Source organism: Anolis carolinensis, unplaced genomic scaffold (assembly GCF_035594765.1).
Source record: "Anolis carolinensis isolate JA03-04 unplaced genomic scaffold, rAnoCar3.1.pri scaffold_7, whole genome shotgun sequence".
In the NCBI taxonomy this organism is placed as follows: Eukaryota; Metazoa; Chordata; class Lepidosauria; order Squamata; family Dactyloidae; genus Anolis; species Anolis carolinensis.
The window spans coordinates 11,744,769-11,764,728 of record NW_026943818.1 but is presented as its reverse complement, the minus strand read 5'-3'; the positions used below and the strand labels follow the sequence as shown (position 1 = coordinate 11,764,728).

The window sequence follows — 19,960 nt, the reverse complement described above, 5'->3', positions numbered from 1 at the left end:
CTTGAATTTGAGTGAATGGTAACATATGTTATACTTATTTTGCACAAGGTGCCATTTGAATACAGATCTAAACACATTTCATTACTTTTTTTTTACTTTTTTACTATTTTCTTTATATAAATACTGTAAATAAATAAATAATTTTTTGGGGTAAACAGTTTATTAAAGTTATGGTACATAACAGAACAACAAATCATGGAAAATACAGTCAAGTAACAATAATTTTGATGTATACGTTTACATCTACGTTAGTCAATCAACCAATTAATTCTGACATTGGGTACATATTATTATCAGTAACTTAAAACATATAGACTTGCTGTTTCTACATGTTATCCACTATTTTCAGTCTAAACTTTCTATTCATTTAAAAAATTAAATATACAGTAGAGTCTCATTTATCTAAGCTTCACTTATCCAAGTTTCTTTATTATCCAAGGCAGTCTGCCTTTTAGTAGTCAATGTTTTTTTTAGTAAATGTTGCAATGTTTTGGTGCTAAATTTGTAAATACAGTAATTACTACATACCTTATTGAACTGCTTTTTCTGTCAATTTCTTGTAAAACATGATGTTTTGATGCTGAATTTGTAAAATCATAATGTAATTTTATGTTTAATAGGCTTTTTTCTTAATCCCTCCTTATTATCCAACTTTTTCGCTTATCCAATGTTCTGCCGGCCCGTTTATGTTGGATAAGTGAGACTCTACTGTATGAGTTCACCCTAACATTCAAACAACGACACAAGACGTTCTTTCTCCCAACCTAGACTTTCCACAGGTATATGTGCCCCACTTGCCTAGTTTCCAACCTCTGGGGATGCCTGCCTTAGATGTGGGCAAAACGTCAGGAGAGAATGCTTCTGGAACATGGCTATATAGCCTGGAAAACTCACAGCAACCCATTGATTCTGGCCCTGAAAGCATTCAACAACATAATAATAGTCCTGTTTTGATATACCGTAAAATATGAATTTACACCCTGCCTCTTTTTTCTTTCTTTCCAGCCAACGGACGACATCGTCCTCATGGCCCAGGCGTTGGAGAAGATCTTCCTGCAGAAAGTGGCACAGATGCCGCAAGAAGAAGTTGAGTTACTACCTCCGGTACCGAAAGGCAAAGCCCGCAAGGCAGCCACCACGGCACATAACGCAGGTCACGCATGTAGCTGGATTCAACGCATGCTTTGGGGGATCTTTTTCTTTTTCACTGATTCTGAAGCCATTCTAACTTAGAGCTCCCAAAAGCCATCACAGTCAGCCAGCTATATTTTGCAGTTTCTGATTATTGTGGATTTGATTACATTTTTTACTTGAATTGAATACTCCTTTTTTTGGGCTAAATTACTGTATATACTCGAGTATAAGCCAAGTCCTTAGCTTTGAAACAGGCTGGATGGTCATCTATTGGGATGCTTTGAATGCGCTTTTCCTGCTTCTTGGCAGAATGGGGTTGGACTGTTTGGACAATATACTGATAATAATACAATCTATATATTATAAAAGAGTGATGGCATCATGGCGACCCACAAAACAACAAAACTACAGGCCCCCCAACCTCGAAATTTGACAACACAACCCATCATCAACAGCTCTAGGTTGATACAACAAAAAGAAAAGAAATATAAAGTCCTAATTAGAGAGAGGAATAATTGCTTTTATCCAATTGCTGCCAGTTAGAAGGCTAAGCTCCTCCAACTTGGTCTCCTAGCAACCCAATAAAAAATAATAAAAACACTAAAAAATAATTAAAGACACTAAAAAATTAATACAATAAAATACTATAACAGAAAATAACTAAAAATAATACAAGAAAATAATAAAATATAATAAATAAAAAGATAACTTACAATAAATAAAATTAATAAAAAAATACAAATAACATCAAATAAAAATTACACAACAATTTTTAACCAATACCACCACCACTTTGCCACAGCAACGCGTGGTCAGGCACAGCTAGTCCATTGATAAATGTATGATGCCTGTCATTGGTGTGAGCATTGTTTTCATGGAAGAAGCTCTTCCTTTCATAAAGGCTTTGCATGGTGAAGAGGCTACAACTGTTTTTGCCTTTGAACAAATTCAAGAGCAAGAAGTAGTCTTCCTGGCTAAGCAGACTCAGTTTCAGCTTGTTTAATAAGATTAATTATATATTATATATTAAATGTAATATTACTAATAATATTACAATGTAATGCTATAGTACAATATAGTAATTTAATGCTAGTATTATACTATAAGGAGCCCCGGTGGCGAAGTGCGTTAAAGCACTGAGCTGCTGAACTTACATACCAAACGGTCCCAGGTTCAAATCCCGGGAGCGGCTTGAGCGCCCGCTGTTAGCTCCAGCTCCTGGCAACCTAGCAGTTTGAAAACATGCAAATGTGAGTAGATCTATAGGTACCGCTCCGGCGGGAAGGTAACGGCGCTCCATGCAGTCATGCCTATGACCTTGGAGGTGTCTACGGACAACGCCAGCTCTTCGGCTTAGAAATGGAGATGAGCACCAACCCCCAGAGTCAGACATGACTGGACTTAACGTCAGGGGAAACCTTTACCCTTTACCTATTGTACTATGCTAATAATATAATGTATTGTATGTAAATGGAATTTCTAAGCTGCTCTGAGTCCCCTTTGGGGTGAGAAGGGTGGCATATAAATGTAGTAAATAAAGGATTCTATGTGGTGGCTGTGAGCTTAATCTTTTATCTGTCTTCTTTGAAAACAGGAGCCCAGCATCCGGCAACCACGGCCGTCTCTTCAGTGTCTCCGCCTGCCCCCTTCCAGAACGTCCCGCCCTCCGTCTCGCAGACGCCGGTCATCGCTGTGACGCCCATGCCAACCATCACCCCAACCATTGCCCCCATCGCCACTCCCCCGGCCACCGTCCCCCCGCCACCACCGCCTCCCCCTCCTCCCGCCGCTCCCATCATGCCGGTCGTCCCTCCTACGCCACCCATTGTCAAGGTAAGCCTCTTCTCTCCTTACCTGCACAATTCACCATTCCGAAATATACTGTACTAGCTGTGCCCGGCCACGCGTTGCTGTGGCATTGTCTGGTGGTGTTGGTGAGAAATTGTTGAGGTAGTGGTAGTATTGAATGTCTATTGTATGGTTGTCTTTATGTTTAGTATGCATTTGGTTGTTTGTGTACTGTGAAAGTGGTGAGGGTAGAGGGGGGGTCTATGTATTTTATAGGCAGTGTGGAAGAGGCCTAAGTGAGGCCTAACTCTGCCTGTCCCCTGGGCTGAGTTGGTTGGTAGGAGACCAAGTGGGCAGAGCTTAGCCTTCTAACTGGCAGCAACTGGATAAAAACAATTATTCCTCTCCCTCTAATTAGGACTTTATTTTTCTTTTCTTTTTCTTGTATCAACCTAGAGGCATGGATGAGGGGTTGTGCTGTCAATTTTCAAGGTTGAGGGGCCTTTAGTTTTGTTGTTTTGTTGGTCGCCGGGATTCCATCACTTTTTTATATATATAGATATACTCAAGTATAAGCCTAGTTTTTCAGCCATTTTTTTAAGACTGAAAAAGCCCCCCTTGGCTAATACTTGAGTGAGGGTCCTGGTTGGCTTATATTTGGGTCAGTTTGTACTTGAGAATATATGGTACATTTATTATTTTTCTCTATTATTCTATTAATTTCAGAAATAAAAATAGATACCAATAAAATTACATGAATTGAGGCATCAGTAGGTTAAATGTTTCTGAATATTTACATAAAGCTCTAATTTAAGATAAGACTGTCCAACTCTGATCCAATCATTCTTCAATGTTCATCTTCTTCAATGTAAATGTGCTTATGTATCCTTTTAATAATAATAGAGTAAAATAATACAAGTAATAATAATAATAAATACAGGAAAATAATACAAGTAATAATAAATAGAGTAAAATAATAAATGCAATAATAATAAGATCAGAGTGAAATAATAAATAGTATTTACTAGCTGTGCCCGGCCACGCGTTGCTGTGGCAAAGTGGTGGTGGTATTGGTTAAAAATTGTTGTGTAATTTTTATTTGACGTTATTTGCAATTTTTTTATTAATTTTATTGTAAGTTATATTTTTATTTATTATATTTTATTGTTTTCTTGTATTATTTTTAGTTATTTTCTGTTATTATAGTATTTTATTGTATTAATTTTTACTGTTTTTTATTATTTTCTATTGGGTTGCTAGGAGACCAAGTTGGAGGAGCTTAGCCTTCTAACTGGCAGCAATTGGATAAAAGCAATTATTCCTCTCTCTCTCTAATTAGAACATTATTTTTCTTTTCTTTTTGTTGTATCAACCTAGAGGCGTGGATGATGGGTTGTATTGTCAAATTTCGAGGTTGGGGGGCCTGTAGTTTTGTTGTTTTGTGGGTCGCCGTGATACCATCACTCTTTTATATATATAGATGTATACTAAACCCTGGTACTAGCGGGTTCTTCTGACCAGTTGTACCTGTTGGTTAACTCCTTGACATAGCCTCAGTGTTCACCCCAGTCTAAGGCTCTTCCCATGACCTTGTAGCACCTTAACTTCCCTCTTGTTCACAAGTTCCACTCAGTGCACTTTGCCCAGCTCATTTTATGTTTTTATTGTTGTTTCTCAAGTGTTTTATAATGATTTTGATTTTTTAATGCCTTTTAAATTTATTTGTGTGTTTTTGTATTTGATATTATTGTATGTTGGTTTTATATCAGTAAGCCGCCCCGAGTCCCTCTGGGGAGATGGTGGCGGGGTACAAAAATAAAATTATTATTATTATTAATATTATTATTAATAATAATAATAGAGTAAAATAAATGTAATAGTAGCAACAATAATAGAGAAAAATAATAAATGTAATAATACCAAGAATAATAGAGAAAAATAATAAATATACCATATATTCTCGACTATAAGCTGACCCAAATATAAGCCAACCAGGACCCTCACCCGAGTATACCCTGTTTCCCTGAAAATAAGACATCCCCAAAAAATAAGACCTAGTAGAGGGTTTGCTGAATTGCTAAATATAAGGCCTCCCCCGAAAGTAAGACCTAGCAAAGTTTTTGTTTGGAAGCATGCCCAGCGCCTGCCAAACAAACACCAGAGCATGCAGGATCAGTAAATGTACATACCAGTACATACATGAAAATAATGGTAGTAACAAGAAATTCTTGACAGGAGTCACAGTATGTTTGGTTTGGTTATAACCAATTTGTCTGGTTATGCTGGTTTGTGATGACAACTACTGTACAGTATATAATAAATGTTCATTTTTTTTGTTCAACAATAAATGTGAATTCTTCTTCATGGAAAAATAAGACATCTCCTGAAAATAAGACCTAGCACATCTTTGGGAGCAAAAAATAATATAAGACACTGTCTTATTTTCAGGGAAACACGGTAAGCCGAGGGGGGCTTTTTCAGTCTTTAAAAAAGGGCTGAAAAACTAGGCTTATACTCGAGTATATACAGTACATATAACTTGCAAGCTGCCCTGAGTCCCCTTTGGGGTGAGAAGGGCGGGATACAAATGTCGCTAATAAATAAATAAATAGATAAAATGTGAGACACATACACACACACACAAAGCCAACAGTCCCTGTTTCATTTGACTTTCAGAAAAAGGGGGTGAAGCGGAAAGCGGACACCACTACGCCCACCACGTCGGCCATCACGGCCAGCCGGAGCGAGTCGCCCACGCCGCTCTTGGACGCCAAGCAGGCCAAAGTGGTGGCCCGGCGGGAGAGCGGCGGCCGGCCCATCAAGCCCCCCAAGAAGGACCTGGAAGACGGGGAGATCCCGCAACACGCCGGCAAGAAGGGCAAGCTCTCGGAGCACCTCAAATACTGCGACAGTATCCTGAAGGAGATGCTCTCCAAGAAGCACGCGGCGTACGCCTGGCCCTTCTACAAGCCGGTTGACGCCGAGGCCCTGGAGCTCCACGACTACCACGATATCATCAAGCACCCGATGGATCTCAGTACTGTGAAAGTACGTTCCTACCCCCTTCTCTCCTTCTATTGTGCAGTCAGCTTACCCACATCTGCTGGTTTTAGGGGTTTAGAATCATAGCTTTGGAAGAGATCACACAGGCCACAGAGTCTAACCCCTTCCGCCAGGCAGGAAGACACCATCTGATCCCACCCAATAGATGATCATACAGCCTCTGCCTAAAAACCTCTAGAGAAGGCAACTCCAGGGAAAACATGCCACTCTCTTCCTAATATATAGGTGGAATCCATTGCTCCATGGTTATTGGGATGTAAATTAGACAGAACAGATCCCAAGAATATTGATCTTGGTTCTAAATATACAGTAGAGTCTCACTTATCCAATGTAAACGGGCTGACAGAACGTTGGATAAGCGAATATGTTGGATAATAAGGAGAGATTAAGGAAAAGCCTATTAAACATCAAATTAGGTTATGATTTTACAAATTAAGCACCAAAACATCATGTTATACAACAAATTTTACAGAAAAAGTAGTTCAATATGCAGTAATGCTATGTAGTAATTACTGTATTTACGAATTTAGCACCAAAATATCATGATATATTGAAAACATTGACTACAAAAATGCGTTGGATAATCCTGAATGTTGGATAAGTGAGACTACTGTAATGTGCAGAAGTGTTGTCAAGGGCTTTCATGGCAGGAATCACTGGGTTGCTGTGAGTTTTCTGAGCTATCTTGCCATATGCCAGAAGCATTCTCTCCTGACGTTTCGCCCACATCTATGGCAGGCATCCTCAGAGGTTGTGAGGTCTGTTGGAAACTAGGCCAGTGGGGTTTATATACAGTAGAGTCTCACTTATCCAAGCTAAACAGGCTGGCAGAAGCTTGGATAAGCGAATATCTTGGTTAATAAGGAGGGATTAAGGAAAAGCCTATTAAACATCAAATTAGGTTAGAATTTTACAAATTAAGCACCAAAACATCATGTTATACAACAAATTTGACAGAAAAGGTAGTTCAATATGCAGTAATGTTATGTTGTAGTTACTGCATTTACGAATTTAGCACCAAAATATCACGATATATTGAAAACATTGACTACAAAAATGCCTTGGAGAATCCAGAAGCTTGGATAAGCGAGGCTTGGATAAGTGAGACTCTGCTGTATCTGTGGAATGATGTCCAGGTTGGGAGAAAGAACTCTTGTCTGCTTGAGACAAGTGTGAATGTTGCAGTTGGCCAGCTAGATTAGCACGGAATTTAGCTTCAAGGTCTGGCTGCTTCCAGCCTGGGGGAATCCTTTCTATGGAGTTGTTAGCTGGCCCTGATTGTTTCCTGTCTGCCAGAGCAGTACCTATTGATCTGCTTACATTTGCATGTTTTCGAACTGCTAGGTTGGCAGAAGCTAGCGAGTGCTCACTCCGCTGCCCGGATTCGAACCTGCGACTTTTCGGTCTGCAAGTTCAGCAGCTCAGCACTTTAACACGCTGTGCCACCGGTGGCTCCCAATATTTTTGTGAGCAAACAATAATACTTTCCCCATCGCTAGGACAATTCCATGACTGATTTTTCTGTCAGTCGCAAAGGCCTTTATGGTCCATTTGTGATCTTTTACAACTTTTTTACCCGCTTGCATTTAAAAAAAAAAAATCTTAAAAAGAACCAGCTTTTTCATGTTGCCCATTTCATCTCTGAACGCATGTTGCTTATGGCTTTCCTCCCCTTCCCCGTCTCCCTGCCCTTCCTCCCTTTTCCCTCCCCACTTTTTCTGGCTTCCTGTGTTTGCAGAAAAAAATGGACAGCCGAGAATATCAAGACGCCCAGGGTTTTGCGGCAGATATTCGGTTAATGTTCTCTAATTGTTACAAGTACAACCCACCCGACCATGAAGTCGTGGCCATGGCGAGGAAGCTTCAGGTAAATGGGGCTCGTAGCCAAAACCTTCCAGGCTTCCCCTCGCTCTTTTGACGCTGGCAGATTTCATTCATTTGGCAAGGGATTCCCTCTCTTGTCTTGCTTGTCCCAAGGCTTCCCAAGGCCCTTGTGAATCACTTTTGGATGTCTTTTAGCTTCCCATTGCATTTGAAAGTGTTTTTTACCATCATCCATGGCCAAAATGCTATTTGCCAGCTTAAGGGAATCAGGGATTTTCAACTTTTTGACAGTGCCTGGGTCCTGTGTACCCTGGCACATATATGTTTAATTTGCAGACCACAGAAGCAATGGGTTGAATTGTTACGCAGGCTAAGAAGTGATGCCTAGCCCTTTTATTTCCATTTTCCAAAAAAACCTATATCTATAAATCCCAAAGACTCAGGGCCAGTGGATCATGTGGATGGTGAAGCACAGACTTGAAAGGAAACCGATTTGGGGGAGAAGTCATAGAATCCTAGATTTGGAAGAGCCCCAAGGGCTATCCAGTCCAACCCCTTTATGTATTGGAAACAACTGCACCCAGTCTCTCGGCACATATCCCTTTGGAAATAAATGGCAATCATAACCTTATTGAAAAGGAAAAAATGATGTCATATTTATTTATTTATTTATTTATTTCAATTATTTATACCTCACCCTTCTCACCCAAGGGGACTCAGGGCGGCTTACAAGTGGCAATTGATGCCGTTACACTGATATACAATAAACTAAAACGTTAAAACAGTCATAAAATACAATATACAAAGTTTAAAACAAAGCAAAGTGCTTATGCCATTCATATCCGTTTGGCAAATGTGAATCTCTGTGAACACATGGAGACCACCTTTTGAAAACCGCTAGTTAAGAAAAGCATGACCTTGTTAGAAGTCAGCCTCATATTCATGAGCATTTATGTAATGGCACACGTGTAATTCAGTTGTTAAACTGAAGAATCATGTCTTTGAACTGCCAAGGACAAAGACATGCCACTACATATATGTATTTGGATAGCAGTGGATAGGTGTTACTGTGAAGTTGAAATTGCAGTTGCCCAAAAGATATACACTCCCTTGAAACCTCTTAGTTTAAAATATGCACTCGGAGATAAAAAAAAAATCTTATTTGAAAAATAACATATTTTATTTACTCACAAGCATATTGTATTAATTCACTATACATGCACATTTCTTATTAAAATTCAGTTATAGATAGGATGTAGTTCTCTGTGTGTTGAGTATCACTCTTAATCAATAGTTCATAGTCTTTAGGTATAATTGTACTCCCTAAAGTCGTAAGTTGTACAGTAGAGTCTCACTTATCCAACATAAACGGGCCGGCAGAATGTTTGATAAGCGAATATGTTGGATAATAAGGAGGGATTAAGGAAAAGCCTATTAAACATCAAATTAGGTTATGATTTTCCAATTAAGCACCAAAACATCATGTTATACAACAAATTTGACAGAAAAAGTAGTTCAGTACGCAGTAATGCTACGTAGTAATTACTGTATTTATTAATTTAGCACCAAAATATCATGATGTATTGAAAACATTGACTACAAAAATGCGTTGGATAATCCAGAACATTGGATAAGTGAATGTTGGATAAGTGAGACTCTACTGTATATTGTATTACATTATAATATTGTTATTTTGTGTATATAAAATATGTCATTGTATATTATTGTATATTATAAAATTATTATATATATATATATAATTATATTGTACTATATATACACAATACATATGATACACTACCAGTATATTATACTATTAGTATTATATTATATGTAATATTATATAATATAGAATATCAATCCGTCTGGTTGCTATAATCTTTGTGTAAGCACCAAAACATCATGTTATACAACAAATTTGACAGAAAAAGCAGTTCAATACGCAGTAATGTTATGTTGTAATTACTATAGTTATGAATTTAGCACCAAAATATCACGATATATTGAAAACATTGACTACAAAAATGGCTTGGAGAATCCAGAAACTTGGATAAGCGAGGCTTGGATAAGTGAGACTCTACTGTAATAATAATAATAATAATAATAATAATAAAACTTTATTTATACCCCACCACCATCTCCCCACGGGGACTCGGGGCGGCTCACATGGGGCAAGGCCCAACTAGCACAATTTACAAAAACAAAAGCATAAATACATTGAACAATATACAAATAAAATAAAATAAAACACAGTAAGATATAGATATATTCTAGAATATAGAACCGTAAGGGGTCCCCCAAAGAGGGCCATCTATAGAGGAAGGCACAATCCGATCTCTCGACAGAGAGACGTTCAGCCATGAATGCAACAGATTTTTTTGGAAAATGGAAATCTCCATAACCTTTTGGAGATGTTACAGTCTTTGGAAAGGCATGGCCTTGTTTTTGGAAAATGATACCACAACCTTTTGGGAAAATGGCATTCATGCAAGGCAACTAGGTTTCTCAGTTGTTAAACTGACAGACCTAGATATGTCTTCGAACTGTTAGGGACAAAGATATCACGATAAAGGTTCAAACCATAGAACACAATATGTATGTTAGAGCATCATATACATAATAATGGTCTATATAAATAATATGTGATATCTTATGAAGAGCACTATATTAGACCATTTTCCTTTTATCTCTTTAAGAAAACTTGAAGCTGAGCCAACAATACAGATATTCAAAATATTGCCGCTTACCAGATGAAGGGTTAACTGAAACTGGAGTAAACCTGGGAACCAGTAGTAAATGGCTTATGTAAACAGCTTGTAAACAGCTTACTTCGGCTCACAGCCAGCTACTCTAAAATAACATCTATTTGACCATTTATTGTCAACAAACTGAAGCTACAGCCTACTGACTGCATTTACATCTAGAGGAGTCCTACAGAACTGCTCCAAGACTACAGAGACTTTGATTTGTTTTGACTCCAAGCCAAGTTTGAGCCAATTGATTTGCACACTGATATATTGAGTTTTACAACATATTACATGCATTTGGAGAGACTGGATGTACACATACTGTGTCGCTAACAAACTTTAGTTGGGAGTCTTGTTGATATATGTCTGATATATGTTTTTATATTGAAAACTGCTCTGTGTAACATTTAAATCTGGATGATTGCAGTCTATAAATCTTATTATTATTTGTATTATTGTTAACATAATTATGTATATGATGCTCTAATATACATATTATGTTCTATGGTTTGATCCTTTATCGTGGTGCACATTTTTCAGATATTGTTTAGAATAGACAGCTGTGTTTAGTTGTTATTATATAGGGACAAAGATATGCCAGTGCACAAAACACACACATATATAGCAGAGTTTCAGAAGTGTCCTTTTAGTTGCCACTCTGAGATCCCTTTCCCGTGGGCTGTTTTCAAGCCAGGTGTCACCCATCCCATATGCAAAAGGTGTTTTGAGTGCTGTGTCTCTTGCCTGTCTCTTTATAACCCGTTCCATATTGTGTTCTCCCCGCAGGACGTCTTCGAGATGAGGTTTGCCAAGATGCCGGATGAGCCGGCAGAGCCCCCGCCTCCTCCGCCTCCAGCGGCGCCGGTTGTGAGCAAAAGCATGGAGAGCAGCCACAGCAGCGAAGAGAGCTCCTCGGATTCGGACAGTTCGGACTCGGAAGAGGAGCGGGCCACCCGCCTAGCCGAACTCCAGGAGCAGGTGAGAGCCTCCTCTTTGCTCTCCCGTCGGCCTTTGCTCCACTTCAGGCGTCGGTTCGTCCTTCTCCTGAACCTGGAGGAGGGTCTATAAGACCAAGCCTATCAAAAATGATTTATTTATTTTTTTACAACATTTATACCCCGCCCTTCTCACCCGAGGGGACTCAGGGCGGCTTACAAAAATTGGCAAAATTTAATCCCCAAAGTGCAATCATAGAAACAAAACAATATAAACAGATCCATTAATAACATTATAAAAACCTTAACAACGTATACATAATTAATTCCCTCACCGAGGAGCCCAGTCAGTGTTTTACTAATCTAGGATTTGCAAAGTGGAAGGTTAGGGCGATGCATTAGCCACTTTGCGTCTCAGTTGAGATAACAGTGGGATGATGATGATTACAACAATAATTACAACAACATACTGTATATACTCGAGTATAAGCCTAGTTTTTCAGCCCTTTTTTAGGGCTGAAAAAGCTCCCCATGGCTTATACTCGAGTAAGGGTCCTGGTCGGCTTCTATTCAGGTCAGCTTATACTTGAGTATATAGGTAATCAGAGTTGGACAGTTATCTTATTAAAATCTTATTATTATCTTAAATTACAGTTTTATATAAATATTCAAAAACATTTAACCTACTGATGCCTCTGGTGGCACAGTGTGTTAAAGCACTGAGCTGCTGAACTTGCGGAACGAAAGGTCCCAGGTTCAAATCGCGGGAGCGGAATGAGCGCCCGCTGTTAGCCCCAGCTCCTGCCAACCTAGCAGTACAAATAAATGCAAATGTGAGTAGATCAATAGGTACCGCTCCGGCGGGAAGGTAACGGCGCTCCATGCAGTCATGCCGGCCACATGACCTTGGAGATGTCTGTGGACAACACTGGCTCTTCGGCTTAGAAATGGAGATGAGCACCAACCCGCAGAGTCGAACAAGACTGGACTTAACGTCAGGGGAAAACCTTTACCTTTACTGATGCCTCATATAATGCAATTTTATTAATATCTATTTTTATTTTTGAAATTGACCCGTAACTGCTGCATTTCCCACCCTTGTCTTATACTCGAGTCAATACGTTTTCCCAGTCTTTGTGGTAAAATTAGGTGCCTCGGCTTATATTCGGGTCGGCTTATACTCGAGTATATACGGTGGTAATAATAATAATGATAATAATAATAATAATACTTTCCCCATCTGAAACCTTGGAGGGTCATATAACCCTCACCGTGTTGTCAAAGGCTTTCATGGGTTGCTGTGGAGTTTTCCAAGCTGTACACCTCCCAACAAAAGATTCCCCCAGGCAGGAATCAACCAGGGCCTTCAAGCTTCAAGGCTTTTCAATGCTAGTCAAGGTGATTAATTGCAACATTCACACTTGCCTCAAACAGACAAGAGTTTGCTGTGTCACAATAAAATAATATCAGAGTGAAATAATAAATGTATTAATAATAATTAATAGAGTAAAATTATAAATGTAACAATACCAACAATAATAGAGAAAAATAATAAATGTATTAATAATAATTAATAGAGTAAAATTATAAATGTAACAATACCAACAATAATAGAGAAAAATAATAAATGTAATAATATCAATAATAATAGAGAAAAATAATAAATGTACCATATATTCTCGAGTATAAGCTGACTGAAATATAAGCCAACCAGGACCCTCACCCGAGTATAAGCCGAGGAGGGCTTTTTCAGTCATAAAAAGAGGGCTGAAAAACTAGGCTTATACTCGAGTATATACAGTATTTAAAAACATAAACGAAGTTAAAAACTTGGTATTATTCTCAATGTCCTTTGACTAGTAGCTACCCACTTGGAGTGCCTCTGGTGTTGCTATTGTGCATGTGGCTGCATCGTAGTGCCCTGAAACGTAGTGTGTCTGCAAAGGGATCAAATAGTGGGGGTCCCCCAGATTCCCTGCCCCTTCTCCCTCCCCGACCCGCCTGGAACCGCAGTGTGGATGCACTATTTGCTTCCCTGCCTGTCTTCTTGTTCACACAGGACTGTTCCCGGTCAGTGAGGCAGTGCTACAAGGTCAATGACTCCCGAGACTGGAATGGATGGAATGTATTTGTTTCTTTTCATTTTTTTCCTTTTTTCCGTTTCTCTTTTGATGATTACCTTTTGTATGTGACAAGTTTCTGTAGTCGCAGGGCTCTTGGGGGAGGAAAAACAGGGTGCAAGAAATTTCCGGTCTCTGCAGGGACATGTTACGGGGCAGACCGGAGTGAGACAAAACCACAAACGGGACTATTGAATCGCCTCGCTTCTGGTCCCAGCATAATAGAGTTGCATTGGAGGACCTGGGCCCCATCTACACTGCCATCTATAAAATATAAAATCCAGATTATCGGCTTTGAACTGGATTATGTTAGGGTTGCTGTGAGTTTTCCCTGCTGTATGACCATGTTCCATAAGCATTCTCGTATTGTAAGGAAGGGAGGGCGGTTGCTAGTGCTATATCAGTGACTCCCAATGTGGGTGCTGCAGTGATCCGGGGGGGGGGGGGGCGGTGATGGCACCTATTAGGACACAGGGGGTGGAGCTAGAGGAGTGGGCGTGGCTTCTTCCCAAGAGCCTGAGATAGGGCTGAGCCTCTATACCTCTCCTGAGACACTTGCTGGGACACAGAGGGCAGAGCTAGGGAAGGGGGCGGGGCCTCCCCAGAGCACGAGACAGGGCTGAGCCTCTATATGTCCCCTGAGAGGCCTTTTAGGACTAAAGGATGGGGCTAGGGGTGGGGGCGGGGCCTATTCTCAAGAGCCCGAGACCAGGCTGAGCCTCTATACCTCTCCTGAGAGGCCTTTTAGGGCTAAAGGGTGGGGCTAGGTGTGGGGGCGGGGCCTCTTCCCAAGAGCCTGAGACAGGGCTGAGCCTCTATACCTCTCCTGAGAAGCCTTTTAGGGCTAAAGGGTGGGGCTAGGCGTGGGGGCGGGGCCTCTTCCCAAGAGCCTGAGATAGGGCTGAGCCTCTATACCTCTCCTGAGACACTTGCTGGGACACAGAGGGCGGAGCTAGGGAAGGGGGCGGGGCCTCCCCAGAGCACGAGACAGGGCTGAGCCTCTATATGTCCCCTGAGAGGCCTTTTAGGACTAAAGGATGGGGCTAGGGGTGGGGGCGGGGCCTATTCTCAAGAGCCCGAGACAGGGCTGAGCCTCTATACCTCCCCTGAGAGGCCTTTTAGGGCTAAAGGGTGGGGCTAGGCGTGGGGGCGGGGCCTCTTCCCAAGAGCCTGAGACAGGGCTGAGCCTCTATACCTCTCCTGAGAAGCCTTTTAGGGCTAAAGGGTGGGGCTGGGGTGGGGGCGGGGCCTATTCCTAAGAGCGCGAGACAGGGCTGAGCCTCTATACCTCTCCTGAGAAGCCTTTTAGGGCTAAAGGGTGGGGCTGGGGTGGGGGCGGGGCCTATTCCTAAGAGCGCGAGACAGGGCTGAGCCTCTATACCTCTCCTGAGAGGCCTTTTAGGACTAAAGGGCGGGGCTAGGGGTGGGGGCGGGGCCTCTTCCCAAGAGCGCGAGACAGGGCTGAGCCTCTATACCTCCCCTGAGAGGGCTTTTAGAACTAAAGGGCGGGGCTAGGGGTGGGGCCTCCTTCCAAGAGCACGAGACAGGACTGAGCCTCTATATTTCTCCTGAGAGGCCTTTTATAACTAAAGGGCGGGGCTAGGGGTGGGGGCGGGGTCTCTTCCCAAGAGCCTGAGACAGGGCTGAGCCTCTACCTCTCCTGAGAGGCCTTTTAGAACTAGGTGGCTTCTTCATTTACTGTATATATGCGAAGATAAGCCGAGTTTTTCAGTCTTTTGGGGCTGAGAAAGCCTCCCTTGGCTTATAATGGGGTCAAGCCGGGCATCGGAACCTGGAAGCCATTACTTGCACTATGTGATATATTTCTCTTTCCTCTTCCCCTCCCTTAACAGTGTGTTTTCTTTTCCAAAGCCTCCCTTGCTTTTAACCAAGGGAATGTTTTGAAAAGGGAAAGGAGAGGGAGAGAAGCCCTTGCAAGTCAGGATATATATATGTATATATTCATTAATCTTATGAAAGCATTTTCCCCCTGAAATATTATCTGATTTGTAGGCAAGCCTTTGCAACCCCTATCTCTCTATCTAGATACATTAATTTTATATATGAGTTTTCCCCTCATATGTTTGCAGGTGTTTGCAAATCCTATATACATATAGATATCTAGATATTTCCATGTACCTATGTATATGAATCTATATTTATACATTATTTTTCTATGAATTTCCCCCTCACATGTTTGCAAGTCTGCAAATCCTATATAGATATTATTATTATTATTACTACTATTTATTCATTTTTATCCCGCTTTTCTCCTGTGGGTGGGATTCAAAGCGCTGTACAACATATAAAATTCATACAAATACATCTGACAGCAATACATGATCAATTAAAACATCATATCCCGATATAAAAACCCAATTAACATATCAAATAAAACAATTTCAAAACTTGCAACAAGCAAATTAATTTAAAATTACCTATATAGAGAAATGTCTAGATAGATATGTATTAATATAGATATATAGGGCTTGCAAATATTACAGAGGGGAAATGCACACACAAATATATGTAGACATATATAGATATGAATATAGATACAGTAGAGTCTCACTTATCCAAGCCTTGCTTATCCAAGCTTCTGGATTATCCAAGCCATGTTTGTAGTCGATTTATTCAATATATCGTGATATTTTGGTGCTAAATTCATAAATACAGTAATTACAACATAACATTACTGTGTATTGAACTACTTTTTCTGTCAAATTTGTTGTATAACATGAAGTTTTGGTGCTTCATTTGTAAAATCATAACCTAATTTGATGTTTAATAGGCTTTTGCTTAATCCCTCCTTATTATCCAAGATATTCGCTTATCCAAGCTTCTGCCGGCCCGTTTAGCTTGGATAAGTAAGACTCTACTGTATATAGGGCTTGCAAATATTGCAGGGGAAATACACACACATATATAAGATATGTATGAATATAGATATATAGGGCTTGCAAATATTACAGGGGGAAAATGTACACACAAATATATATAGACATATATAGATAGATATGAATATAGATATATAGAGCTTGCAAATATTGCAGGAGGGAAATGCACGTATTGAGAGGATTTGCAAACGTTTCAGGGGAAAATGCATATGTGAAATTAGTATATATAATTATAGCTCTATATCTAGCTGCATTGTTTGTATAGGCATGAATGTTTGCCTGTTACTAAGTTGGAAGCTGGCCTGAGTCCCCATAGAGAGATAGATAGGGCGGGATACAAATGAAGTTGTTTATTATTATTATTATTATTATTATTATTATTATTATTATTATTATTATTATTTTATTGTTGATACCATATGGTTTTTGTTGACCCTACTTTTCCACTTACAGAGCTAGTTTGCTGTTTGAAATACTGTAAATATTCAACCTACTGATGCCTCAATTAATGTAATTTTACCGTTATCTGTTTTTATTTTGAAATTTACCAGTAGCTGCTGCATTTCCCACCCTCGGTTTATACTCGAGTCAATAGGTTTACCCGGGTTTTTGTGGTAAAATTAAGTGCCTCGGCTTAGGGTTGTTGTATGTCTTTCGGGCTGTGTGGCCATATTCCGGAAGCATTCTCTCCTGACGTTTCGCCCACATCTATGGCAGGCGTCCTCAGAGGTTGTGAGGTCTGTTGGAAACTAGGCAAGTGGGGTTTGTATATGTCCAGGGTGGGCGAAAGAACTCATGTCTGTTTGAGGCAAATGTGAATGTTGCAATTGGCCAGCTTGATTAGTACTGAATAGCCTTGCAGCTTCAAAACCTGGCTGCTTATTATTATTATTATTATTATTAATTCATTTCTATCCTGCTTTTCTCCTGTGGGTGGGATTCAAAGCGGCGTACCACATATAAAATTCATACAAGTACATTGAACAGCAATACATAATTAAAACAACATATCCCGATTAAAACCCAATTAAGATATCAAATAAAACCATTTTAAAACTTACAACAAGCACCATATTAAAGATATCCATAATCTCCGGTAACTGAAGTTATTTGTCAAGTATAAAAAAAATTCTGCTTGAAGGGGAATCCTTTGTTGGGAAGTGTTAGCTGGCCCGGATTGTTTCCTGTCTGGAATTCCCTTGTTTTCTGAGTGTTGTTCTTTATTTCTTTATGTGCTTTATTTACTGTCCTGACCAATATTTAAAAACACGATAAAGTCAGGAAAGTAAATAAAAAACAACATTCAAAAAACGGGAATTCAAGGCAGGAAACAATCCGGGCCAGTTAACACCTCCCAACAAAGGATTCCCTCAGGAAAGTAAATAAAGAACAACACTAAAAAAACAGGGGAATTCAAGGCAAGAAACAATCAGGGCCAGTTAATACCTGCCAACAAAGGATTCCCTCAGGAAAGTAAATAAAGAACAACACTCAAAAAACAGGAATTCAAGGCAGGAAAAAAATCAGGGCCAGTTAACACCTTCCAACAAAGGATTCCCTCAGTATAGTAAATAAAGAACAACACTTTAAAAAAAACGGGAATTCAAGGCAGGAAAAGATCAGGGCCAGTTAACACCTGCCAACAAAGGATTCCCTCAGGAAAGTAAATAAAGAACATTTTTAAAAAAGGGAATTCGAGGCAGGAAACAATCAGGGCCAGTTAACACCTGCCAACAAAGGATTCCCTCGGGAAAGTAAATAAAGAACACTAAAAAAAAACGGGAATTTGAGGCAGGAAACAATCAGGGCCAGTTAACACCTGCCAACAAAGGATTCCCTCGGGAAGCAGCCAGGCTTTGAAGCTGCAAGGCTTTTCAATGCTAATCAAGGTGGCCAATTGCAACGTTCACACTTGCCTCCATGGATATTATTCCACAGATATATGAACCCCATTTGCCTAGTTTCCAACACTCACAATCTCTGAGGATGCCTGCCATAGATGTGGGCAAAAGGCCAGGAGAGAATGCTTCTGGAACATGGCCAGACAGCCTGGAAAACTCACGGCAACCCAGGGATTCCGGCCATGAAAGTCTTCAATGATACAATCTAGGAATTGCTATGTCCTCCAGCACAAATCTATGGTCACCAGTAGAAGGCCTAAAAATTTCCTAGAGAGATGTTCTTTCTTGGTCCTCCAGCATGACTCTGATGGACATTGACCATGGAATTGCACTAGAGATCCCGACAGAAAACCTTAAATATGGAGGGCCAAATTAGCCCTTTGAGACGTATAATGTATCATGTATCTGATTATTGTGTTTCTTCCTTACTGCGTATTTTTGGGAGGTCTCCAACAGGACTTAGTCAATGCTTAAGTGGTCAAAGGCCCACCCTGTAGACCCCAAGCTCTGTGGGGTCCTGAGCCGCTTGACCCTCTTAGCTTTGACCCTCTGACTCTTCCCCGCCAGCTGAAGGCCGTCCACGAGCAGCTGGCCGCCCTGTCGCAGGCCCCGGTGAACAAGCCCAAGAAGAAGAAGGAGAAGAAGGAGAAAGAGAAGAAGAAGAAGGACAAGGAGAAAGAGAAGGAGAAGGAGAAGCACAAAGTGAAGGCGGCGGTGGAGGAGGAGAAGAAAGCCAAGGTGGCCCCGCCGGCAAAGCAGGCCCAGCAGAAGAAAGCGCCGGCCAAGAAGGCCAACAGCACCACCACGGCCAACAGGTAAGGGCATGTGTTGTGAAGAGTTTCGTGGCCAGAATCACTGGGTTGCTGTGAGTTTTCCGGTCTGTCTGGTCATGTTCCAGAAGCATTCTCTCCTGACGTTTCGAGATCTTTTGGAAACTAGGCAAGTGTGGTTTATGTATCTGTGGAATGATGTCCAGGGTGGGAGAAAGAACTCTTGTCTGCCTGAGACAAGTGTGAATGTTGCAAATTGGCCAGCTTGATTAGCATTGCAGGTTCAAAGCCTGGCTGCTTCCTGCCTGGGGGAATCTTTTGTTGGGAAGTGTTAACTGGCCCTGATTGTTTCTTGTCTGGAATTCCCCTGTCTTGTGAGTGTTGTCCTCTATGTACTGTCCTGATTTTAGAGGTTTTTTTAAATACAGTAGAGTCTCACTTATCCAAGCTAAACGGGCCGGCAGAAGCTTGGATAAGCGAATATCTTGAATAATAAGGAAGGATTAAGGAAAAGCCTATTTATTTATTTATTTGTTTGTTATTTATTACAATATTTATATCCCGCCCTTCTCACCCAACAGGGGACTCAGGGCGGCTTACAAAAAACACACATATAAAAATTATACAGTACAATATAAATCAGTTAAAAATTATTAACTTACATCAGTATTCATAAAACACATTACAAAATACAGATAGGCGTGTTCATTAAACATCAAATTAGGTTATGATTTTACAAATTAAGCACCAAAACATCATGTTATACAACAAAATTCACAGA

The 19,960-nt window shown here is 40.4% G+C and overlaps 1 protein-coding gene across 6 annotated transcripts in view; it reads left to right on the top strand.

The window, feature by feature from the left end:
* brd3 (bromodomain containing 3) overlaps nt 1–19,960 on the top strand; it is a 41,643-nt gene that overhangs the window by 12,403 nt on the left and 9,280 nt on the right. For 3 of the 6 annotated variants that reach the window (XM_008122688.3, XM_016998218.2, XM_062959703.1), the window contains exons 4-10: nt 1,006–1,153; nt 2,729–2,967; nt 5,599–5,970; nt 7,724–7,852; nt 11,343–11,534; nt 13,551–13,616; nt 18,977–19,224. In XM_008122688.3, coding sequence (XP_008120895.1) covers nt 1,006–1,153; nt 2,729–2,967; nt 5,599–5,970; nt 7,724–7,852; nt 11,343–11,534; nt 13,551–13,616; nt 18,977–19,224 — 1,394 coding nt within the window. The remainder of the gene's footprint in view (nt 1–1,005; nt 1,154–2,728; nt 2,968–5,598; nt 5,971–7,723; nt 7,853–11,342; nt 11,535–13,550; nt 13,617–18,976; nt 19,225–19,960) is intronic. The other 3 variants (XM_016998219.2, XM_003228844.4, XM_062959704.1) reach the window with 2 other exon arrangements.